The sequence below is a fragment of the Hemicordylus capensis genome, chromosome 2, assembly GCF_027244095.1.
Source record: "Hemicordylus capensis ecotype Gifberg chromosome 2, rHemCap1.1.pri, whole genome shotgun sequence".
Lineage (NCBI taxonomy): Eukaryota > Metazoa > Chordata > Lepidosauria > Squamata > Cordylidae > Hemicordylus > Hemicordylus capensis.
In genome coordinates this window covers 250,485,188-250,502,878 of record NC_069658.1, presented here as the reverse complement: position 1 = coordinate 250,502,878, position 17,691 = coordinate 250,485,188, and the positions used below count along the sequence as shown (strand labels likewise).

The 17,691-nt window shown below is 47.1% G+C and overlaps 1 protein-coding gene across 1 annotated transcript in view; it reads right to left on the bottom strand.

The window, feature by feature from the left end:
• Positions 1-3: 3 nt before the first annotated feature.
• The window catches only part of NOTCH4 (notch receptor 4), a 50,625-nt gene continuing 32,937 nt past the window's right edge, over positions 4-17,691 (bottom strand). The window contains exons 18-26 of the mRNA XM_053291702.1: positions 15,856-16,185; positions 13,001-13,164; positions 11,610-11,832; positions 10,536-10,626; positions 10,300-10,429; positions 8,421-8,662; positions 7,591-7,738; positions 5,303-5,400; positions 4-2,954 (exon numbers count right to left, since the gene is read on the bottom strand). Coding sequence (XP_053147677.1) covers positions 2,577-2,954; positions 5,303-5,400; positions 7,591-7,738; positions 8,421-8,662; positions 10,300-10,429; positions 10,536-10,626; positions 11,610-11,832; positions 13,001-13,164; positions 15,856-16,185 — 1,804 coding nt within the window. The 3' untranslated portion in view covers positions 4-2,576. The remainder of the gene's footprint in view (positions 2,955-5,302; positions 5,401-7,590; positions 7,739-8,420; positions 8,663-10,299; positions 10,430-10,535; positions 10,627-11,609; positions 11,833-13,000; positions 13,165-15,855; positions 16,186-17,691) is intronic.

The window sequence follows — 17,691 nt, the reverse complement described above, 5'->3', positions numbered from 1 at the left end:
TCAAGCGTTGACAGCAGAAATTCAACAGGTGAAATTGCCATCCTTATGCTCTAGCTGCAGCTGCTGAATCTGTATGCCTTGCAGCTGTTGAAGACACTGCAGTAGGCTAGATAGAAAGCTGACAGATGCAGGTCTGGATTTGGGATCTCGACAGAGAACTCTACACTGCACGTAATACAGAAGGCCAAATGAGTAAAGTAGCGATCGTTTCCTGCTGCTGCTTAAATGCAACAGCAAAATAATGGTATTGTCAAGCCTCTGGCAAGCCACAGTATATGGCTGATGGGCTGTGTTTGGTTACATCTGCTGAATGTCTGCCTCTTGCCAGAAAAGAAGTTGTGGACTGAGAGAGGTTTAATCCCACCAAACCAATTAAAGGCCTGTTAGTAGTGGGGAAAGAGGTTCTTACTGAAATTAGAGGTTCTCAAATGTGGGTCTCCAGATATATGGCCATTGTGGTTGGCTGGGGAGTATAGCAGTGGCAGTCCAGCAACAGCCGAGGACCCAAGCTTGAGAACTCCTGGCTTAGATATTGGTGGGTTCCCCCCTCCCTGCAAAGAAACTTGATGTGAAAAAAAATCCCTTTTTGGGGGAAAACATATTTTATTCAGGCAGACTTTGATGGCTACGGATAAACACTATACTCATTTTAGAAGTATGTTTTCAAATATTTAAGGTATAATTTGAGTTCTAGATCTTGTCAACATTGGCCCCAGAATTTATTTATTCTCATTCTGAGGACGTGTAAATCAACCATCACACCTTAACTCTCAGAGCGGCTGCAAGGACGGCCCCATAAAGGGCATGTTTTTAGGCATACAGTCTGCAGGGGTGCTACTTTCACTGGGTTTGCTCCTGTGCTCTTAACAAGAGCCTACCACACACAGGTTTAGCTGCTGAAGCTTTTACCACAATCCCATTGGGTGGGGGGGTGGATTTTTCTCTTTAAATTTTTGGTGGTCAGCCTAGTGTTTAAACGGCAGAAGGGCAGCTTCTGGAGAAGAAGTAGCAGCTCTAACTGGAGTGATTTCCCTTTACATTAAGTGGCCACAGTTGGTCCTACTTATTTGAAATACTGCATAGAGTCTTGGCAGGCTCACAGAATCTTTTGTAGTTGGAAGGAACCTTGGGAGGTCTTTTAGTCCAGCCCCCTGCTCTGTGCAGGAAACTGGGAAGGGCTTCCTGAACTGTTCTTTGGGCTACCTGAAATGTGATATTAAGGCCCGATTCGGGCTTCCTTAACTGTGATATTAAGGCCGACTCGGGCTTCCTGAACTGTGATATTCCTGACTCGGGCTTCCTTGAACTGATACAGGGCCGACTCGGGCTTCCTGAACTGTGCAGGAAACTGTGCAGGAAACTGTGCAGATGGCTGCCCAGCTTCTGTTTTGAGCATCTCCAGAAAAGGAGAGCCTACCATTGCATGAGGCAGACTGTTCCACTGTCCCAACAGCTCTTAGGAAATTCTTCCTAATGTCTAGCCTGACTCTGCTTCCTTGTAATTTTAACCAGCTGGTTCTGCCTAGGAGAGCAGACAATAAGTCTGTCTCTTCAGATATTTGAAGATGGAGATCTGATTTCCCCTCAGTCAGCTCTTTGCCAGGCTAAATATACCTGGCTCCTACAGCCATTCCTCATTTGACTTGGTTTCCATCTCAAAAAGGATGCTGTAGAGCTGGGAAAGGTACAGAAAAAGGCAGCCAAAGTCTTGGAGAGGCAGGGGAGGGCTGAAACACCTTTCCTGCAAAGAAAGAATAAAGTGTTTGGGGCTTTTTAGAGTTTTTTTAAAAAGCGAGTGAAAGGGGACATGATAAAGGCTTATAAAACAATGCATGATATAGAAGTGGAGAGAAAGGAAGATTTTCTTTCTCTCATCATGCTAGAATGCAGAGTCAAATAGATTGCTTCAGGGCAAACAAAGAAAACACTTCACACAGTGCACAAACGTATGGCATTTGCTATGAAAAGATGTCATGACAGCTACTAGCTTAGGTGGTTTCAAAGGTGGAGAGGGACTCCTTTCTTTCCCCTTAGCAGGAGTAATGGGCAATCCAGCTGAACTGAGCCTTGCTCGTCTCCTTTAGAAGCCTCCTGACAGATCCAGCACTAAAGCAAAGAGGGGACAAGTTAACATGTTGCGTATGGGGGGAGTGGGCATTCAGAAAAGTGGGGTGGGGGTGGGCCCATATAACCCGCCAGTGTGAGATCTATTTTTGTTGTATAGCAAGAAATGGGATGGTGATAGAAGCTTCTCTGTATGCCTCAGTCTCTGTGAGATGTCATTGCTGGCCCAAGCATCCCTCTTGCTGTGGGACATCATGTGTGGGACATCAGATATGTTCTTTGGCACTTCTCCAATGTCACATCCATCATATCAAAGCTCCTCCATGTGGGACATCCAGTCTGCTCTCAGGCACGGTTCCGTTCCAACCTACCCCCCATTCATGGCCGCTTCTTGTGACATCCTCATGCCTTCCCTGTGTGACCTCCCTGGGGAGTGCCACAGCCTGGCCTAATCCAGTGTCACTGACCCACAGCACGACCATTGGTCCATTCCACGCCCAGAGAGGGTGAAGTCACTCTGCCAGTGGTCCCACAGGACCTTTTAAGGGGCTAGCAGGCAGTGTGGGAGAAGGAAGATCCTTGGGAGGGCCCTCATGCTCCAGGACAGGAGGGAGCTGTGAGCTGCAGGGTAGCCATGGCAACTTGTAGGGGTTGGTCGCAGACCGATGGGCCTGTGGGCGGGGCCTGTGTGGCGAATGCTGGCCAGTCATGCGCGAGGGGCAGGGAGGGTCCAAGAGGGACACAATGTCGTGGTGGAGACGCTCCAGCGCCACGTCCTTGGGGAGGCGGCCCAGGTGGTCTCGGATGTTCTGCTTGGCTCCGTGCTGGAGAAGAAGGCAAGCCACTTTGTAGCTCCCCTCCTGGGCAGCCAGGAACAGCGGCGTCTGTGCCTATGAACAGAGAGAAGTGGGGAAGTGAAACCCAATCCAGTCCAAACTTTATTTCAGTGTCTGACCAGCAAAACAAAAATAGACAGAGAAAGATCACTTATCACAGAGCCGACATTGATCACTCCAGCCTATACTGTACCATTTATGTTAAGTGCCAACGTCTGTCTAATTCTATTGGCCACCACACGGAATTTGGCCACATTTTATGAAACATCAGGATCTTGGTCGGAGAGGAGAAAACAAACATAACACCCTTCTGAACGGCCTGGGAAATTTCTTAATAAGGCAACAATAAAGGAAATGTGAGAATCTTTATAAAAAGTACAATATAATAAAACATGGGCTATCAATTCGACTGCTCTGTCTCCACATGGGCATGCTCCACGTAGGCAGTCTTCTTGAACATGCCCTCCAGGACCACTGATGGAAGAGCATGGAAACATGCCAGCGAAAACCTTCTACTATATCTAAGTACCCTAAGCAAACGAAGGTACCTTGCTGGTTTAGTGTTGAATAATTGGTTCCCAAGAATAAACTCATTTGGAACACAAACCAGAGGAAAGACAGACCTGCAGAACTTCCAACCCACCAAGCCATTGCAGGCTTCCAGCAGAGCTGGCCTTGGAGGTCAGCATGGTTGGGCAAGGGCCAAGTCCTATCACAAACTTGAAGGGGCCCCAGTAGAAAAGGAGCCCAAAGAAGGCAGCTTGCTGAGCATTTCCTGGAACTGGCACCAGTCCTTTCTGGTTGCCAGCCAGATGTTCAACACATCGTGGTTTTGTCCAGCCTTTGTGGGCCTGGGAAAGGAAGAGGGTTATCAAGCCCTTGGGAGGCCATTATATGTGGCTGGCTGATAGGCCCCTTTTGGTTTACTGGATCACAAGGAAGAACCTTTCGGGCTGGATTAGACTGAGGTCATACAGCCCAACATTGAGTCTCTACCATATGCTTGGGCTCACAATCAAGAGCATCACGGAGCACCCTGCTACTCTGGTCTCCAATGACCTCTGTTGCAGTTTCCCTGTCACTATCATAAGGGCCAGTTGCTGTTGACTGACCTCTCCTCCCAGCCTTGGGATCCCAGGAGCTTTCCCAGACAGCAGGTTTTACCGTGGGTTTTCTGAAAGGCTTTAATGTGAGTTTGAAGTGGCACAAAAAAACAACACAAAAAACACCACACCACACACACCCAATGCAAAAAGTGGACTTTTTAACCCCGGATATAAATCGAGCTACACTCTTAATGCACAATGAAAAACCTGAATGTGTATGAAATGCTTCCTAGCTTGCAAGGACTTTGGGGTAAATTTGGCTGATATGTGAATTCTAGAGGGCATGAAAACTAAAAGCCGGGTGGGTATTGAACTATAACTCCCATTGTCCGCAGCCAAAAAGGTCATTGTGGCTGGGGATTATGGGAGGTGTAGTTGAACAACATCTGGGAACTCAAGGCTGGGAACCTCTGCTCTATGATTTGAGTAATAATATATCTATTTTCTAATAAAGCTCAATTTCAATTACTCAATATTTGAGTAATAATATATCTATTTTCTAATAAAGCTCAATTTTTTAAAAAGCCACATTGAATTTGAATCACTACATTGAGTCTTGATAAGGTATTTGTGTTATATTGTCCTCTCTGACCATCCATAATTAATATTGCTCCCATATTGATTCCAATACTGGAAAAAATGTATTCAACACCTCTGGTTTTTTTTAAATTTCTTTTTATCCTCCCTTCTCGAAATTGCACATATATATAAACTTCAAACAATGAACAATGCCTGAACATTTATTTTTCCACATGTTGATGACTGACTGGTATGTCTGTCTTCTCTCAAAATCAAGCAATTCAACATCCTGCTAATATTATTATTGAGTAAAAGTTAGTTTCCATGTCCTGTTTCATCACAAATTCATTAAAATAATTATAGGTTTATTGTTTGGGATGTAATAGATTATGCTTATATAACCTGGATCAATTTTCGAAGAGCCGTCTTGAATGACAATCATCAGATCAGACAGTGATGATGAATTCTTGAGGTCCCTTTAAATAGTGCTTAGAACTTTTTGTTGAGAGGCAGTATATTAATAAGAAATTGCTTCTGAGAGCACTGAGCTGGCTGATAATTTTAAGCAAATTACTGGACAACAACAGGAGTGTAAGAAAACAGAATCAAAGAATTTTAGAGCAGGAAAAACCAGCTCTAAACGGAAAAGGACCAACTTCTTAAGATCCCCATAAATAAGAAATTCCGACCCCCTTAATCATTTTAGTGGCCGCCTTGGGTATTTTTCTCCAGTTCTGCCATAACCTTTCCAAGAGGGGGCCACCAGAAATGCATTACCCGGTTGTCTTGAGCATTCTTATCGGCTCCGTTTCTGAGCAGGACGAGGGTGGCAAGGGCATTGTTGACTGCAGCAGCCCAGTGGAGGGCACTCTTTCCTGTGGAACAACATGGGACATTCAGGGATCATTCTTGTTTAAGATGGGTCTTTCCAGATGGCGGTAAACTGTAGAAAGTTCAAAGCTTTAATGCAAATTTCAGGCATGAAGGATCTTACTCCGGTACACACGTTACTGCCAGCTTCCACTTCCGAGCACATCTCTGACCCTCCGTATGCACATCCCATTTGTTCTGGAATGGATGTGTCAGGAGACAAGTGGTTTTAAATGACTGAGTGTTTTAAACTGTTTTAAACGGTTGCCCTGATTTCCAGGGTTTTTAGCTGTTTGATTGGTTTTATTGTGTTTTAATAGTTTGATTTTAATTGTTAATTTGTTTTAATTGTTTTTATCATGTTGTAAACCGCCCTGAGCCATTTTGGAAGGGCGGTATACAAATCAAATCAAATCAAATCAGTCAATAATAAGTGGTATGAATGGTTCCATGTACCTATTCATTTTTGAGGGCAGAGGTTAATTAAAAAAAAAAAGAGGGAGGAAATCTTAATTCTACAAGTAGCTTTTATGGGCACCGTGTTTGCTGCTACCTCGTGGCACGTGAAATCTTGATCACCCATTCTAATATTTATTGTGAGCCACCCTGGATTCATTCTGCCTTTCCACACACACACCCACCTTTGGTAAAAGCTGCCACCATGAAAATGTACTACTGGCTGACATGCTTAGGAAGCAGCAGCAGCAAGAGCTCAATCCGCAAAAGAATCGAATTAAAAAGGCGCATGAGGTTTACCAGCTGGAGTGCATGGGGAGGTGGAAATGATTTTTGCTCCTCTCCACTCTCTCTGCAAAGGCCTTTTTGCATTCAGGAAGATCCTCAACCCTTGAGCACATCTTCCTGGACATGAAAAAGGCTTATGCAGGGAGGGAAGAGAAGAGAACTGAAAATGGCTTCCCTCTCCCCACGCCCTGAGTGCGGCAGCTGCGCAGCAAGCATTGCACACTGATTCCTGCAAGGACGGGCGTTCTTGCAAGCAGAGCAAAATGAGCAAATAGGCACCCTGTTAACATGGTGATTCTCTTGAATATAGCAGGGGGAAAGCAACTGGCCCTACCCGGCTCCAGCACAGTATCCCTCTGGTGGCTGTGGCTGGCATGTAACTTATGTTTCCTTTTTAGATGGTAATCCCTTTGGGGACAGGGATCCCTCCTATTTTGTTTGTTTGTTTGTTTCTCTATGTAAACCGCTTTGGGAACTTTTGTCGAAAAGCAGTGTATAGCCGTATAATAGTCGTAGCAGCATGGGTCATGGAACCACTAGGGAAGAGCCTGATTAGTCCAAAACGAACCTATGGCTGGGTTTTGAAATGAAAGCCCCCTCTTTCCACAAAAACAAAGAGGGCCCAAATGTGCAAGTTTTTGGAGTGCACACCCTAATTTCTGCCATCAGCTCACACATCTCAGAGATGCAACGTTTCCAGCACTTCTGGGCCCTGCCGCCTTCTAGCCACCTACAAGAATAGCTGATGGTCTGTTGCTTAGGAAGCACAGGTCCTGCTTATGATCCCACCACTGAGATTTAGATGGCGGGGACTAAGGACAGGGCCTTTTCAGATGTGGCCCCTTGGCTTTGGAACATCCTCTTGGAGGAGCTTCGCCAGGCTTCCTCTCATAAGATTTTTTAAAAGTACTTCAAGACACTTCTCCTTAGAGAGGTTTTATAGGGCTTTTATCTGCTGTCTGCATCTGCTAAGTTTTAAACTTGGTTTGTATTGAGGTTCCAGTTTTTAGCCAGTGTTTATCAATTTTATCCAGCTTTGATGCCTGTTTACTTTTATTCTTATGTTGCTTTATTCTAATTGATTATTCTTGTAAGCTGCTCTGAGCAGCATTGCTCTGAAGGGGTAGGACCAAAATATTGGCTGACGTGTTCCGCAGCGCTCCATCAGCCTTGTAATGTTGTGCAGCTGCACAACAGTGCCCTTGATGCAAATGCAGCAATTGCTCAGCTGCATCTGCACAATAGAGGGGCATTGGAAAGCATGGCCCTTATCACGCAAATGCATTTGCACAATTCTTGCCTGTGTACAAAGAGTGCTTTTGCGCAACTGTGTCAACGCTCCATTACAAGGCTGGCAAAACACTGCACAGCATGTCAACCACTTTTAAAAATCCATAAATGGTACCATTTTACTGCTCAGCCTTCAGCTTCTTGAATCACAGCAGCCTCACCTCTCTTGTCCACGGCCCTGATATCTGCGCGATTAGCAACCAGCTCTTCTACCATGTTTTCGACTCCAAGCCGAGTGGCAAGGATTAGTGGGGTGGAGCCATCATGTGCCATGGCATCCAAGTCCGTATGTCTGTGCCGGAGAAGGATCTGTTGGGAAGGACCTCGACATCAGTATGTATTTAGAGTAGAGAGCAAAACAAAGGAGATTTATGACAGCAAGGTTGACCTGTAGAGCTTAGAGTGCCCTTGAGATCATCTTCCATGAGGCCTACCTGGTATTCCGTCTCTATGGGAAGGAAGGTAACATAAAATAGGCACCTTTTAAGTGGCGATTCTTTTATATTAAGCAAGGGGAGAGCAACTGTCCTTATCCAACCTCCGCACAGCATGTTTCCAATGGCTGTTGCTGATGTTGACCACATATTGAGGTCATTCTCATAGCCGAGTGGGTGGGGTGGCAGGGGGGAGGTTTCCTAACTGTTGTCTTTTGCCCTCCCTCCTCCCCTCCCAACTGTGTGGGAGGAGAGGACCCCTCCAAAAGTTGGACCCCTCCCAACTTCCCCAAGTGTTGGACCTCTCCCAATGAAAGTTGGACCCCTCCCAACTTCCCCAAGTGTTGGACCTTTCCCAACGAAAGTTGGACCCCTCCCAACTTCCCCAAGTGTTGGACCTTTCCCAACGAAAGTTGGAACCCTCCCAACTTTCCCAACTGTTGCCTTTTGCCCTCCCTCCTCCCCTCCCGCCTCCTGCAGTCACAGTCAATGAGTGTCGGGACATCCCGCACAGTGCGGGACAGTTGGCAACCCTAACTCAGAACGTCTTGTTTCACCTGGAAGACACCCAGTGCATCGGCTGCAATGGCGCTGTGCAAGGGGGTCCTCCCCGACTGGTCATGAGCGTTGGCATCAGCTCCAGCTCCCAGGAGTCTGCGCGCAGCATCTGCGCGAGAGTATCGAGCTGCTAGGTGGAGGGGTGTCTCTCCGGGGCTCCCCAGTTGTCTCTCTGTCCAGGATTGCTCCAGTTCTGGCTCAGGAGAAGGGGCCAAAGGCATCAGTGGTGTCAGGCCACAAACTGGGGGGGGGGGAGAAGAAAATGGAGTGAGAAAGACATACAATGGTGGGCCTTCTATTGCCTGGGCTTTCAGACCCCAGCCCTGACTAGTGACTCCCTCCACATAATTAACCTGTGGAATTCTCTGCCACAGCATGTGGTGATGATGGCTTTAAAAGGAGCGTAAGACAAATTCTTGGAGGACAAGCCTATCAGTGACTACTGGCCTTGATAGCTATAGGCTACCTTCAGAGAGATAAGAGGCCTTTGAATACCAGCTGTAGGGGGAGCAATGAAGGGGAAAGGGGCATTTCCTCACCACCTGCTTGTGGGCTTCCCAAAAACATCTGGTGGGCGAGTCCCTGTGGGAAACAGGATGCTGTACTAGATAGGTCTTGGGCCTGATCCTGCAAGGCTCTGATGTTTCTAAGTCTGACCCTGAAGAAGTCAGAGGCCAGCACTGAACCCAGCCCTGAGCCCGGACATCTTGTTATAGCCCAGAGATGGAGCCCCTTGAAACAATACCCATGGAGCTAAAAAAAAACCCAGAGCGACGCCCTTGGAAATGGAGCCCCTGGAGGAGCCAATTCAGCCTGCACCTCTACCCTCTCTGATATCTGCATGTCAGCACTGGCAACAGGCAAGGCAGGATCAGCTGGAGAGGAGGTGGCAGAGAACTGCACTGCACTCCAGGCCAGAGGGCTGCCCCTTGGACTGCCACCCTCTCTCCAGGCAGGAAGGCAGAGCCCAGCTGGGGCTGACTAGCTCAGAGATACTTAAGAGCTGGTTTAGCGATGTGCACGGACAGTTGGTTGCCAAACTGGTTCACCTCAAACCGGGCCAGTTTGGAGGTTCGAGAACAGACCGAAACGAACAGGGTGTCTGGGCGAGGGCAATGAAAGAGGTAGTGAGATGCTTACTTGGCCGGTGCAGCTGCTGGCGCCGCCACCCGCCACCGCTCACCCTCCACGGCACATCCCTAAGCGTGTGCTTTTACAGGTATCAGCCACCTGAATCGCCGAACCAGTTCGGTCAAAGGATCAGACCGGCCAGTCAGTTCAACTGAACTGGTTTGGTAGCATGCGGTTCAGCTCGAATTCAATTCAAATTGAGAACTTGGGTTTTGGGCGATATAAAAATATGTTAAGTAAGTAAGTAGATAGATAGATAGATAGATAGATAGATAGATAGATAGATAGATAGATTTGAGCTAAACCATGATTTTTGGTCCATGCACCTCCCTCGTTTGCTGTTGAATCAATGCATCCCATGGAGCTGTCTGTAGTGGTGCTACCCTGACCAGCTCTGCCTCATGAGCTGCCAGACCTTGTGGACTTTATGCCATGGGATGAGACTGGACTGCCACCCATGGGGAACAGAAGTCGTGTGTGTTGTGCCTCTGGGATACAGAGTGCTCAGTGAGATGTTAAACTGCTTCTGGGCACCTCCTCCAACAGTGCCGGCTGTGGTGGTGTCCCCCAGACAGTCACTTCACGGAGTCAGGTTGCCCTGGAATGTTGGTTCCTCTGGCCATTCCCTGGTTTGCCTCTATGGCTAGGCCAGCCCTGTGGGAGGGACATCCCCTTACGGCTCAGATACAGAGGCGGGACTTCCTGTTTTGCCAGCTCCTTCCCTGAAGGGCTGACTTCTCTTTTTACCTGGCCCTTGCATTTTGACAGCCTTCGGCCTGGTGCCTTTCTCCTGGGTTGAGGATGGCGTGCTCAGCTGAGCCTGTTTCTTCATCCTAGGCTGGCCTTGGTCTGGGATTGAGACGGAATCTGGATCCCCCTGTAAAAAAAGAGGCGGTAAAAGCTGTTCTACTGCCCCCTAGTGGAGCAAGACAATCTTACTATGGTATCTTTGATTCCATTCTTCATTCAGCAGAAACAAATACCTTGGTCTCCTTGGCATTCAGGGGTCCATCATAATGCGGCCCAGAGCACATGTCAGCATCTTCTTCAAACTCAGCACCTGGCTTCGTTGGCCTGCATTGTGGGAGGGGGTTCCAGAAAAGGCTTAAAGGGACTCTGACACAGGATGTTATGAAATATGCTTCAGTGACAGGCAGTCTGCATCTCTCTGACTTCCTTCAGCCCTGCCCTCAAGCCTTTGACATAACCCCTTAGACCCAGCACCTTGGTATAAGCAAGCACCTGAATGAAATGCCTATTCTTCCCATCCAGAGAAAAGAGTTGTGGCACACAAGGATCCATTTCCATCTCTCTCCTTTGGGTCCAGTTTTAATTGCATGTTCCTTGGGGCAGGAACCTGCCCCCATACACTCTCCTCCACATATATAATACACGGATTATAATACTGGTCTACTTTAAAAGATTGTTGTAAGGCCACTACTGCTGTTTTTATGTGGCTTTTTATTGTTCTTGTTATTTACTTACTTATTTGATTTCCCCCTACCCCCAGTTGTGTTTTATTCCTTTTCAACACGACTCGTTCGCTGCGTGACGCCTTGTGCTTGCTTTAATATGGAAAGGCAGGATAGGAATTATTAAAACTACCTAAAGCAGGGCGGCACAATTTCAGCTGCTCAGCTGATTTTGGACTACAACACCCATCATCCCCAGCCACAGTGGGCAATAGGGATGATGGGAGTTGTAGTCCAACATTGGCAGGAGGGCCAAAGTTCTGCAGCCCTGAAATAAAGGAAGAAAACAGAATCACTGAGCTAATCTAAACCATCTGTAGATAGAGGTAGATTAAACACAAGCACTCTATCCATGCTAAGAATTATTATTATATTCTTCCACATCAGGGCTGCATAACTTCAGCTGACTTGGGACTACAACTTCCACCATCCCTGACTACTGGCCATTGTGTCTGGGGCTGGTGAGAGGGAGTTGTCATCCAACCACAGCTGGAGGGCTGACGTTGTGCAGCCTGGTTCTGCATCCAGGGCTGATGGGCCTTATCCAAGCTATTCTGTCCCAAGCAAGGCTCACTCGATACTCACTTGAGCCCAATTGCGTCTTCTCCAACAGGATCTCTACGGCAGCGCCGCTTCTTGCCCTGGCGTGGGGCAAATCCAGGTGGGAACCAGAGGAAACCGTGTTCGCGTGGCTGGGGACGGCGGGTTTTCCAGACTCCGATGAAGATGCCCAACGCTATTGCCAGGACTGCAGCCACGGCAGTGTAAATGAGGGGCGTAGGAAAATGGGAAACTGAGGCCTCTGGAGCTGATCGTGGGAAGAAGAGAGACCGTGAAATGCAAGTCCCACACTCCCCTCACCCTGTGTAGAGGTGTATCTATTCTGTAGATCTGTTTCATAGCTATTCAGATTCTCTTTAATGAGCAGGGGGAGAGCAACTGGCCCTATCCAGCCCCAGCACAGCATCCCTCCAGTGGCTGTTGCTGGTGTCTATCTTACGTTTCTTCTTTATATTGTGAGCCCTTTGGGGACAGGGAGCCATATATATGGGTATGTGTATGTGTGTGTAAACTGCTTTTGGGAACTTTTGTTGAAAAGTGGTATATAAATATCTGTTGTATTGTACTGAAGTTGTCTTCGGGCTCCCCCAGATGGTAATTTGATGGACGATTTTACAGGCTGCCTACATGATGTTTGAACACATTATGTAATTTCTTAGTGCCATCTGCCGACAATCAATTAGGATCAAAGTAGTATTGAAAAGACATGGGCTTTTCATAGACTGACAGCAGATGGCCAGCAGATAGTGTAAAGAAATTGGGCAACGTGTTTAAACATTATGTAAAGGTAAAGGTAAAGTGTGCTGTCGAGTAGGTGTCGACTCCTGGCGACCACAGAGCCCTGTGGTTGTCTTTGGTAGAATACAGGAGGGGTTTACCATTGCCATCTCCCACGCAGTATGAGATGAGGCCTTTCAGCATCTTCCTATATCACTGCTGCCCAAGATAGGCGTTTCCCATAGCCTGGGAAACATACCAGCAGGGATTTGAACCGGCAATCTCTGGCTTGCTTGTCAAGTCATTTCCCCTCTGAGCCATTAGGTGGCTGTAAACATTATGTGGGTGCCCCATAAAATCTCCTGTCAAAGTCTGAGTTGAAGATGAAAAATTACTGTTTAGAAGAGTCCATGGTTTTCCCCAAAGTATCCTGCAAAAGAACGTTCTTATGAAGTAATGGTTTTAAAAGACAGTTCCTTCTGAAAATTTACACTTTAAGATCCAAGAATGGGCCTGTGGACCTTGCTGAATCTTTTCCCACTAAGGAAATATCTTTGTCATCACTGAAACCTGACATGGCAGTCGATTATCAAAGCCATGACACCTCACCTCAGATTTTGAAAAATCCCTCTGACTAATTCACTAGGGCCTCACTTTTCTCTCAGAATGGAAACACAGACATTATGGACCTTTTGTACCATTTTTTACAGACTCAAGCCAGGCAGCTATCACTGGGTATTTGATGAGTAATTCAAAGGTTCCTTTGGCTGCTATGGCACCCAAGAAATTCAGTGCAGATTTGGGGGATGTGGGGCACTGTCCTGAGCAGCGGTTCCCATCCACGGCCAGGAAGACAGTGAACCTGTGATAAGAAAAACAAAGAGATAATGTATTGCCTCTTAGTGGCAGACTGGGCCTTTCTAAATGGTACTTCATTCCAACTTCTCACAGGATTGAGAAGTATTGAAAAGACACAGCTTTTTCATGGATTGTCAGCAGATGGTGCAAAGAAATTATGCGATGTATTTAAATGTCACATAGGAAAGGAAAGGTTTTGCTGTTGAGTCGGTGTCAACTCCTGGCGACCTCAGAGCCATGTGGTTTTCTTGGTAGAATACAGGAGGGGTTTACCATGCCATCTACTACCATTGCCAGTATGAAATGATACCTTTCAGCACCTTCCTATATCGTTACTGCCTGATACAGGAGTTTCCCATAGTCTGGGAAACATACCAGCGGGGATTTGAACCAGCAACCTATTGCTCACTAGGCAGGTTACTTCCCCACTAAATGTGCCATTAGGTGACTATATGTCACATAGATGCCCCATAAAATGAGGTCGGTGAGAGGTATGGGGAGAAAGTGGAGGATCAGGATTCCAGAATGTTAGGATCACCACTTATATTTGTCAGGGTTCCTGAACAGATTCTGCAAGTGCAGCTTTTTCCAGCATGAAGATGCATTGGTGAGAGAAGCCACACCAATTAAATATCTGTTATGCAGCAGTTAAAGTCACAAGGGCCATGGCGGGGTGGGGGGGGAGTGGCACTTCCCACAAAAAGTGGGAACTTTGGGAAACTGCAGAGATTACCTCCTATACTCAAGCCTCTGAGAGAAGATGAACTATAAGCCCACATTTATATACAAATTAGGGCTAGAATCATATTGATTTGTCCTTTAAAATTTTTTTTATTTTAAGAAGTTGAAATTCTCAGGTTGTCAAATTCTACAATGGATACCAGAATCCATGGGTGTGAAAATAGCCCACAAGCTCGCTCTATCTATCTATCTATCTATCTATCTATCTATCTATCTATCTATCTATCTATCTATCTATCTATCTCAATGATAAAGGCTCTTTGCAACCTCTGGTTTGATTGTCAGAAATCCAGTAGGCTCAGTTTTCTCTGTCACTACATCTTCCATCCAGGAAAAATTCTCATTTTCTGATTTGCTGTATATAATGCAGCTGTTAAGTCAAGTCACCTTTATTGTACCGTATAGTACAATAGTCATAGTCATTAATCCAAACATTGACTGTGCCTGATAATGGCAGGGAAGATGATTGAATGCACTGCACACAAAAAAACATTAGTTCAGGGGCTCTCAAACCCGGGTCCCCAGACTGCAACTCCCATCATAAACCACTACTGTGAAAGGGCATTGTGGCTGAGGATGATGGGAGTTGTAGTTCAACAACATTTGGGGACCCATGTTTAAGAACATGGGTCCATGCATGTTCATTATTCCACAGAATCATCTGAACAATCAACAGCCACCTTGTTCAAAAATCATGCCTGACTTGTTTGTTTGTTTGTTTGTTTGTTTGCTGCTGTTGGGAAAAGGGCTATTCTGCATCACATATAAACCCTCTTTGATAAAAAGCTGCAATGAACAGGCTTGGCAAGAACTGTATTCAGATCCCCAAAGTTTACTGGGTGAACTTGGGTCAGTCGGTCACTGTCTTTCAGCTTAACACAGGGGTTCCTGACCAGGGCTCCTCCAGATTTTGATGAACTACAACTCCCAGCATCCCCAGCCACAATAAAGTGTAGTGGGGATGCTGAGAGTCGTAGTTCAGCAACTGGTTTGGAACTACTGGTCTAGTGGGTTGAAATGTCAAGGAAGCAGATTTAGGCTAGATTGAGTTTCCTGACCAGGGGCGGAGCCACCATTGGGCAAATGGGTTCAAACCACCCGGGCTGCTGCCAATCAGGGGCCACACCTCATGGCCCTGACACGCCCCCCCACGCCTGCCGTCAGACGCAGGGGGTATTATTTCACTGTGTGAAACAATTTAGCTGCATGCCCCCGTTTGGAAATGAAATCGGCCTGCGCTGCATTGGCAGTGCGGGCTGAAGCAATTCTCCCTCCTTTAAAGACAGGGAGAGTCGCTCCGGCCTACGCTGCCCAACGCAGTGTGGGCTGATCTCCCTTCCAAACGGGGCTGCGTGGCCCCATTTGGGAGGGAGACCCATTTGGGAGGGAGACCCCTCCATTTGGGAGGGAGACCATTTGGGAGGGAGACCACGCCCCGGGGTCTGACGTCAGGTGTGGGGGCGGGGCCAGGGGCCCACGGCGGCCGAATACGGGCCGCCACCAGCCTTGCTCCGTGCCTGTTCCTAAGTAAGTCCTGTTCGGCGTGGTGGGCTCTCCTTCACTGAAGGTTTTCAAACAGAGGCCGGACAGATGTCTGTCAGGGATGCTGCTGCAGTTTTCTGCTCTGAGCAGTGAGCTGGACTAGAGGACCTCAGAGGTACCTTCCAAATCTAAGATTATATGATTCTATACTTCTAATGGACCTTTTAGAGTTGTTGTGAAGATAGAAGGGGGTGGAAGAACCATGTACACCAGGCCTGCAACTTAGCCCCCCCCCCCAGCTGTTTTTGGACTACAATGCCCATAATCCCCGGGCACTATGGCCAATAGCTAGGGATTATGGGAGTTGTAAGCCAACATCTGTAGGAGGGCTGAAGTTGAGCGGACCTGATGTACTCCACCCCGAGGTCAGATGATATGGCGCACAGAGAGCCGCAAAGATTCTGTCTCTTACCCGATGGTCTCCGCAGAAGCCATCCCCTGGCCTCCGGTCCATTTACTCGTGTTTCCAAGCAATTCCTTCCCTGTGTAGGGGTAAATCCTCTCTCTGCCTTGGGGGTCCCGCTGAACTCGGAATACCCCCCGCACGGCAAGAGTCAAGGCACGCAGAAAGTGGGTCAGGTTTTCCCGGGAGAGTAATACAGCCAAGCCCAATGTGGTGTCCTCCAGGGGGTCAGGATGAGACCAGCAATCTCCTCCGTCCCAGCCGCAGGGGGCCATGTTGCAGCCTCCATCACAGTGTCCATCTGAGAAATGGTCCCAGCAATATCGCTCATACAGTGGGCTGAGAAAGAGAATGGGATGCGGGGGAGAGAAGATATCTGGGGCTGTTATTCTGGAAAGCGAATTTCATTTGTAAGTGCATTCCTTTGAGCCAGCAGCCCTATTCAGACATTGAGGTCATTCACACAAGTGAAAACTGTGTTCTACCCACGTTTGGGAGCTGTGTGTTCTCCCGATTTTGGATTGTGTGGAAGCAAGGGAGGAGGAAAACCTGGGTAGCTTTAAGAGGGACTTGGATAACTTCATGGAGGAGAAGTCTAACAAGGGCTACTAGTCGGAGGGCTATAGGCCACCTCCAGCCTCAAAGGCAGGATGCCTCTGAGTACCAGTTTTTTCACTTACATTTACATTTCACTTACATTTATATACCGCTCTATAGCCGGAGGTTCAGGTCCCTCATATGCACAAAGTACACGCACACAACATGTGAATTAAGGTTGCTTGTTTGTATACTGTACACAACAGATTGTATGTGTGTTGAACAGAATGTGTGAATCGGGCTAAAGGGTCCAACGTACACAGAGACAAACATGCAGAGGTCACTGCATTCCACATTCAATAAACAGGCTGGTTCCTACCCCCTTGTTTTGGTGGGTAAAAAGTGGGGAGGGACTACTGTAGCTCAGTGCTAGAGCATCTGCTTGGCAGGCAGAAGGTCCCAGGTTCAATCCCTGGCAGCATCTCCAGGTAAGACTGGGAGACACACAGAAATGTACGAAGCTGCCTTATCCGTCTCTGCACATTGGCAGGCAACTCTCGTTTGCACAATTTTTGTGTTGCACAACAGCGTGACGAGGCAAATGTTACGTTCCACCGCATGCATAATGTTGCTCAATTTGTCAGCCAGTATGCTTTTTTCCTGTTCTTCTTCTTACATACAAGTTCATACAGATTTAATTGATGGATGAATGGATGAAAAGGAATTTGATCTATCAGCTAAGGTTTTTAAATAGGATGAAACCCCCTAGAAAATACAGACCATCACAGGTAAATAGGGCCCTTTACGTCCCAGGTAAATACTGCGTGTATGCCATTGCTAGCCAATACAAAGTGCTAAACGGCTTAGGCCCTGGGTTTCTGAGAGAGCGTCTTCTTCACTACGAGCCCCACCGCCCATTGAGGTCATCTGAGGAGGTCCGTCTCCAGTTACCGCCAACCCGTTCGGTGGCTACACAGAGACGGGCCTTCTCAGTCGCTGCCCTGAGATTGTGGAATGCGCTCCCTGCTAGGATACGATCCTCCCCATCTCTGGCAATTTTCAAAAAACACCTGAAAACCCATCTTTTCACTCAAGCTTTCTCAGCTTCCTAAATTTTTTAAGGTTTTAATCTCTGGTTTATTTTTAAATTGTTAAATTGTTTTAAGTTTTTTGTATATGTTTTTAACTCGTTTTATGCTATTGTTAACTGCCCAGAGACGAAAGTTTGGGGTGGTGTACAAATTTGACAAATAAAATAAATAAAGTATAGAAATGTGAAGGCCTGGGGTGGGGGGAGCAATTTGGAAA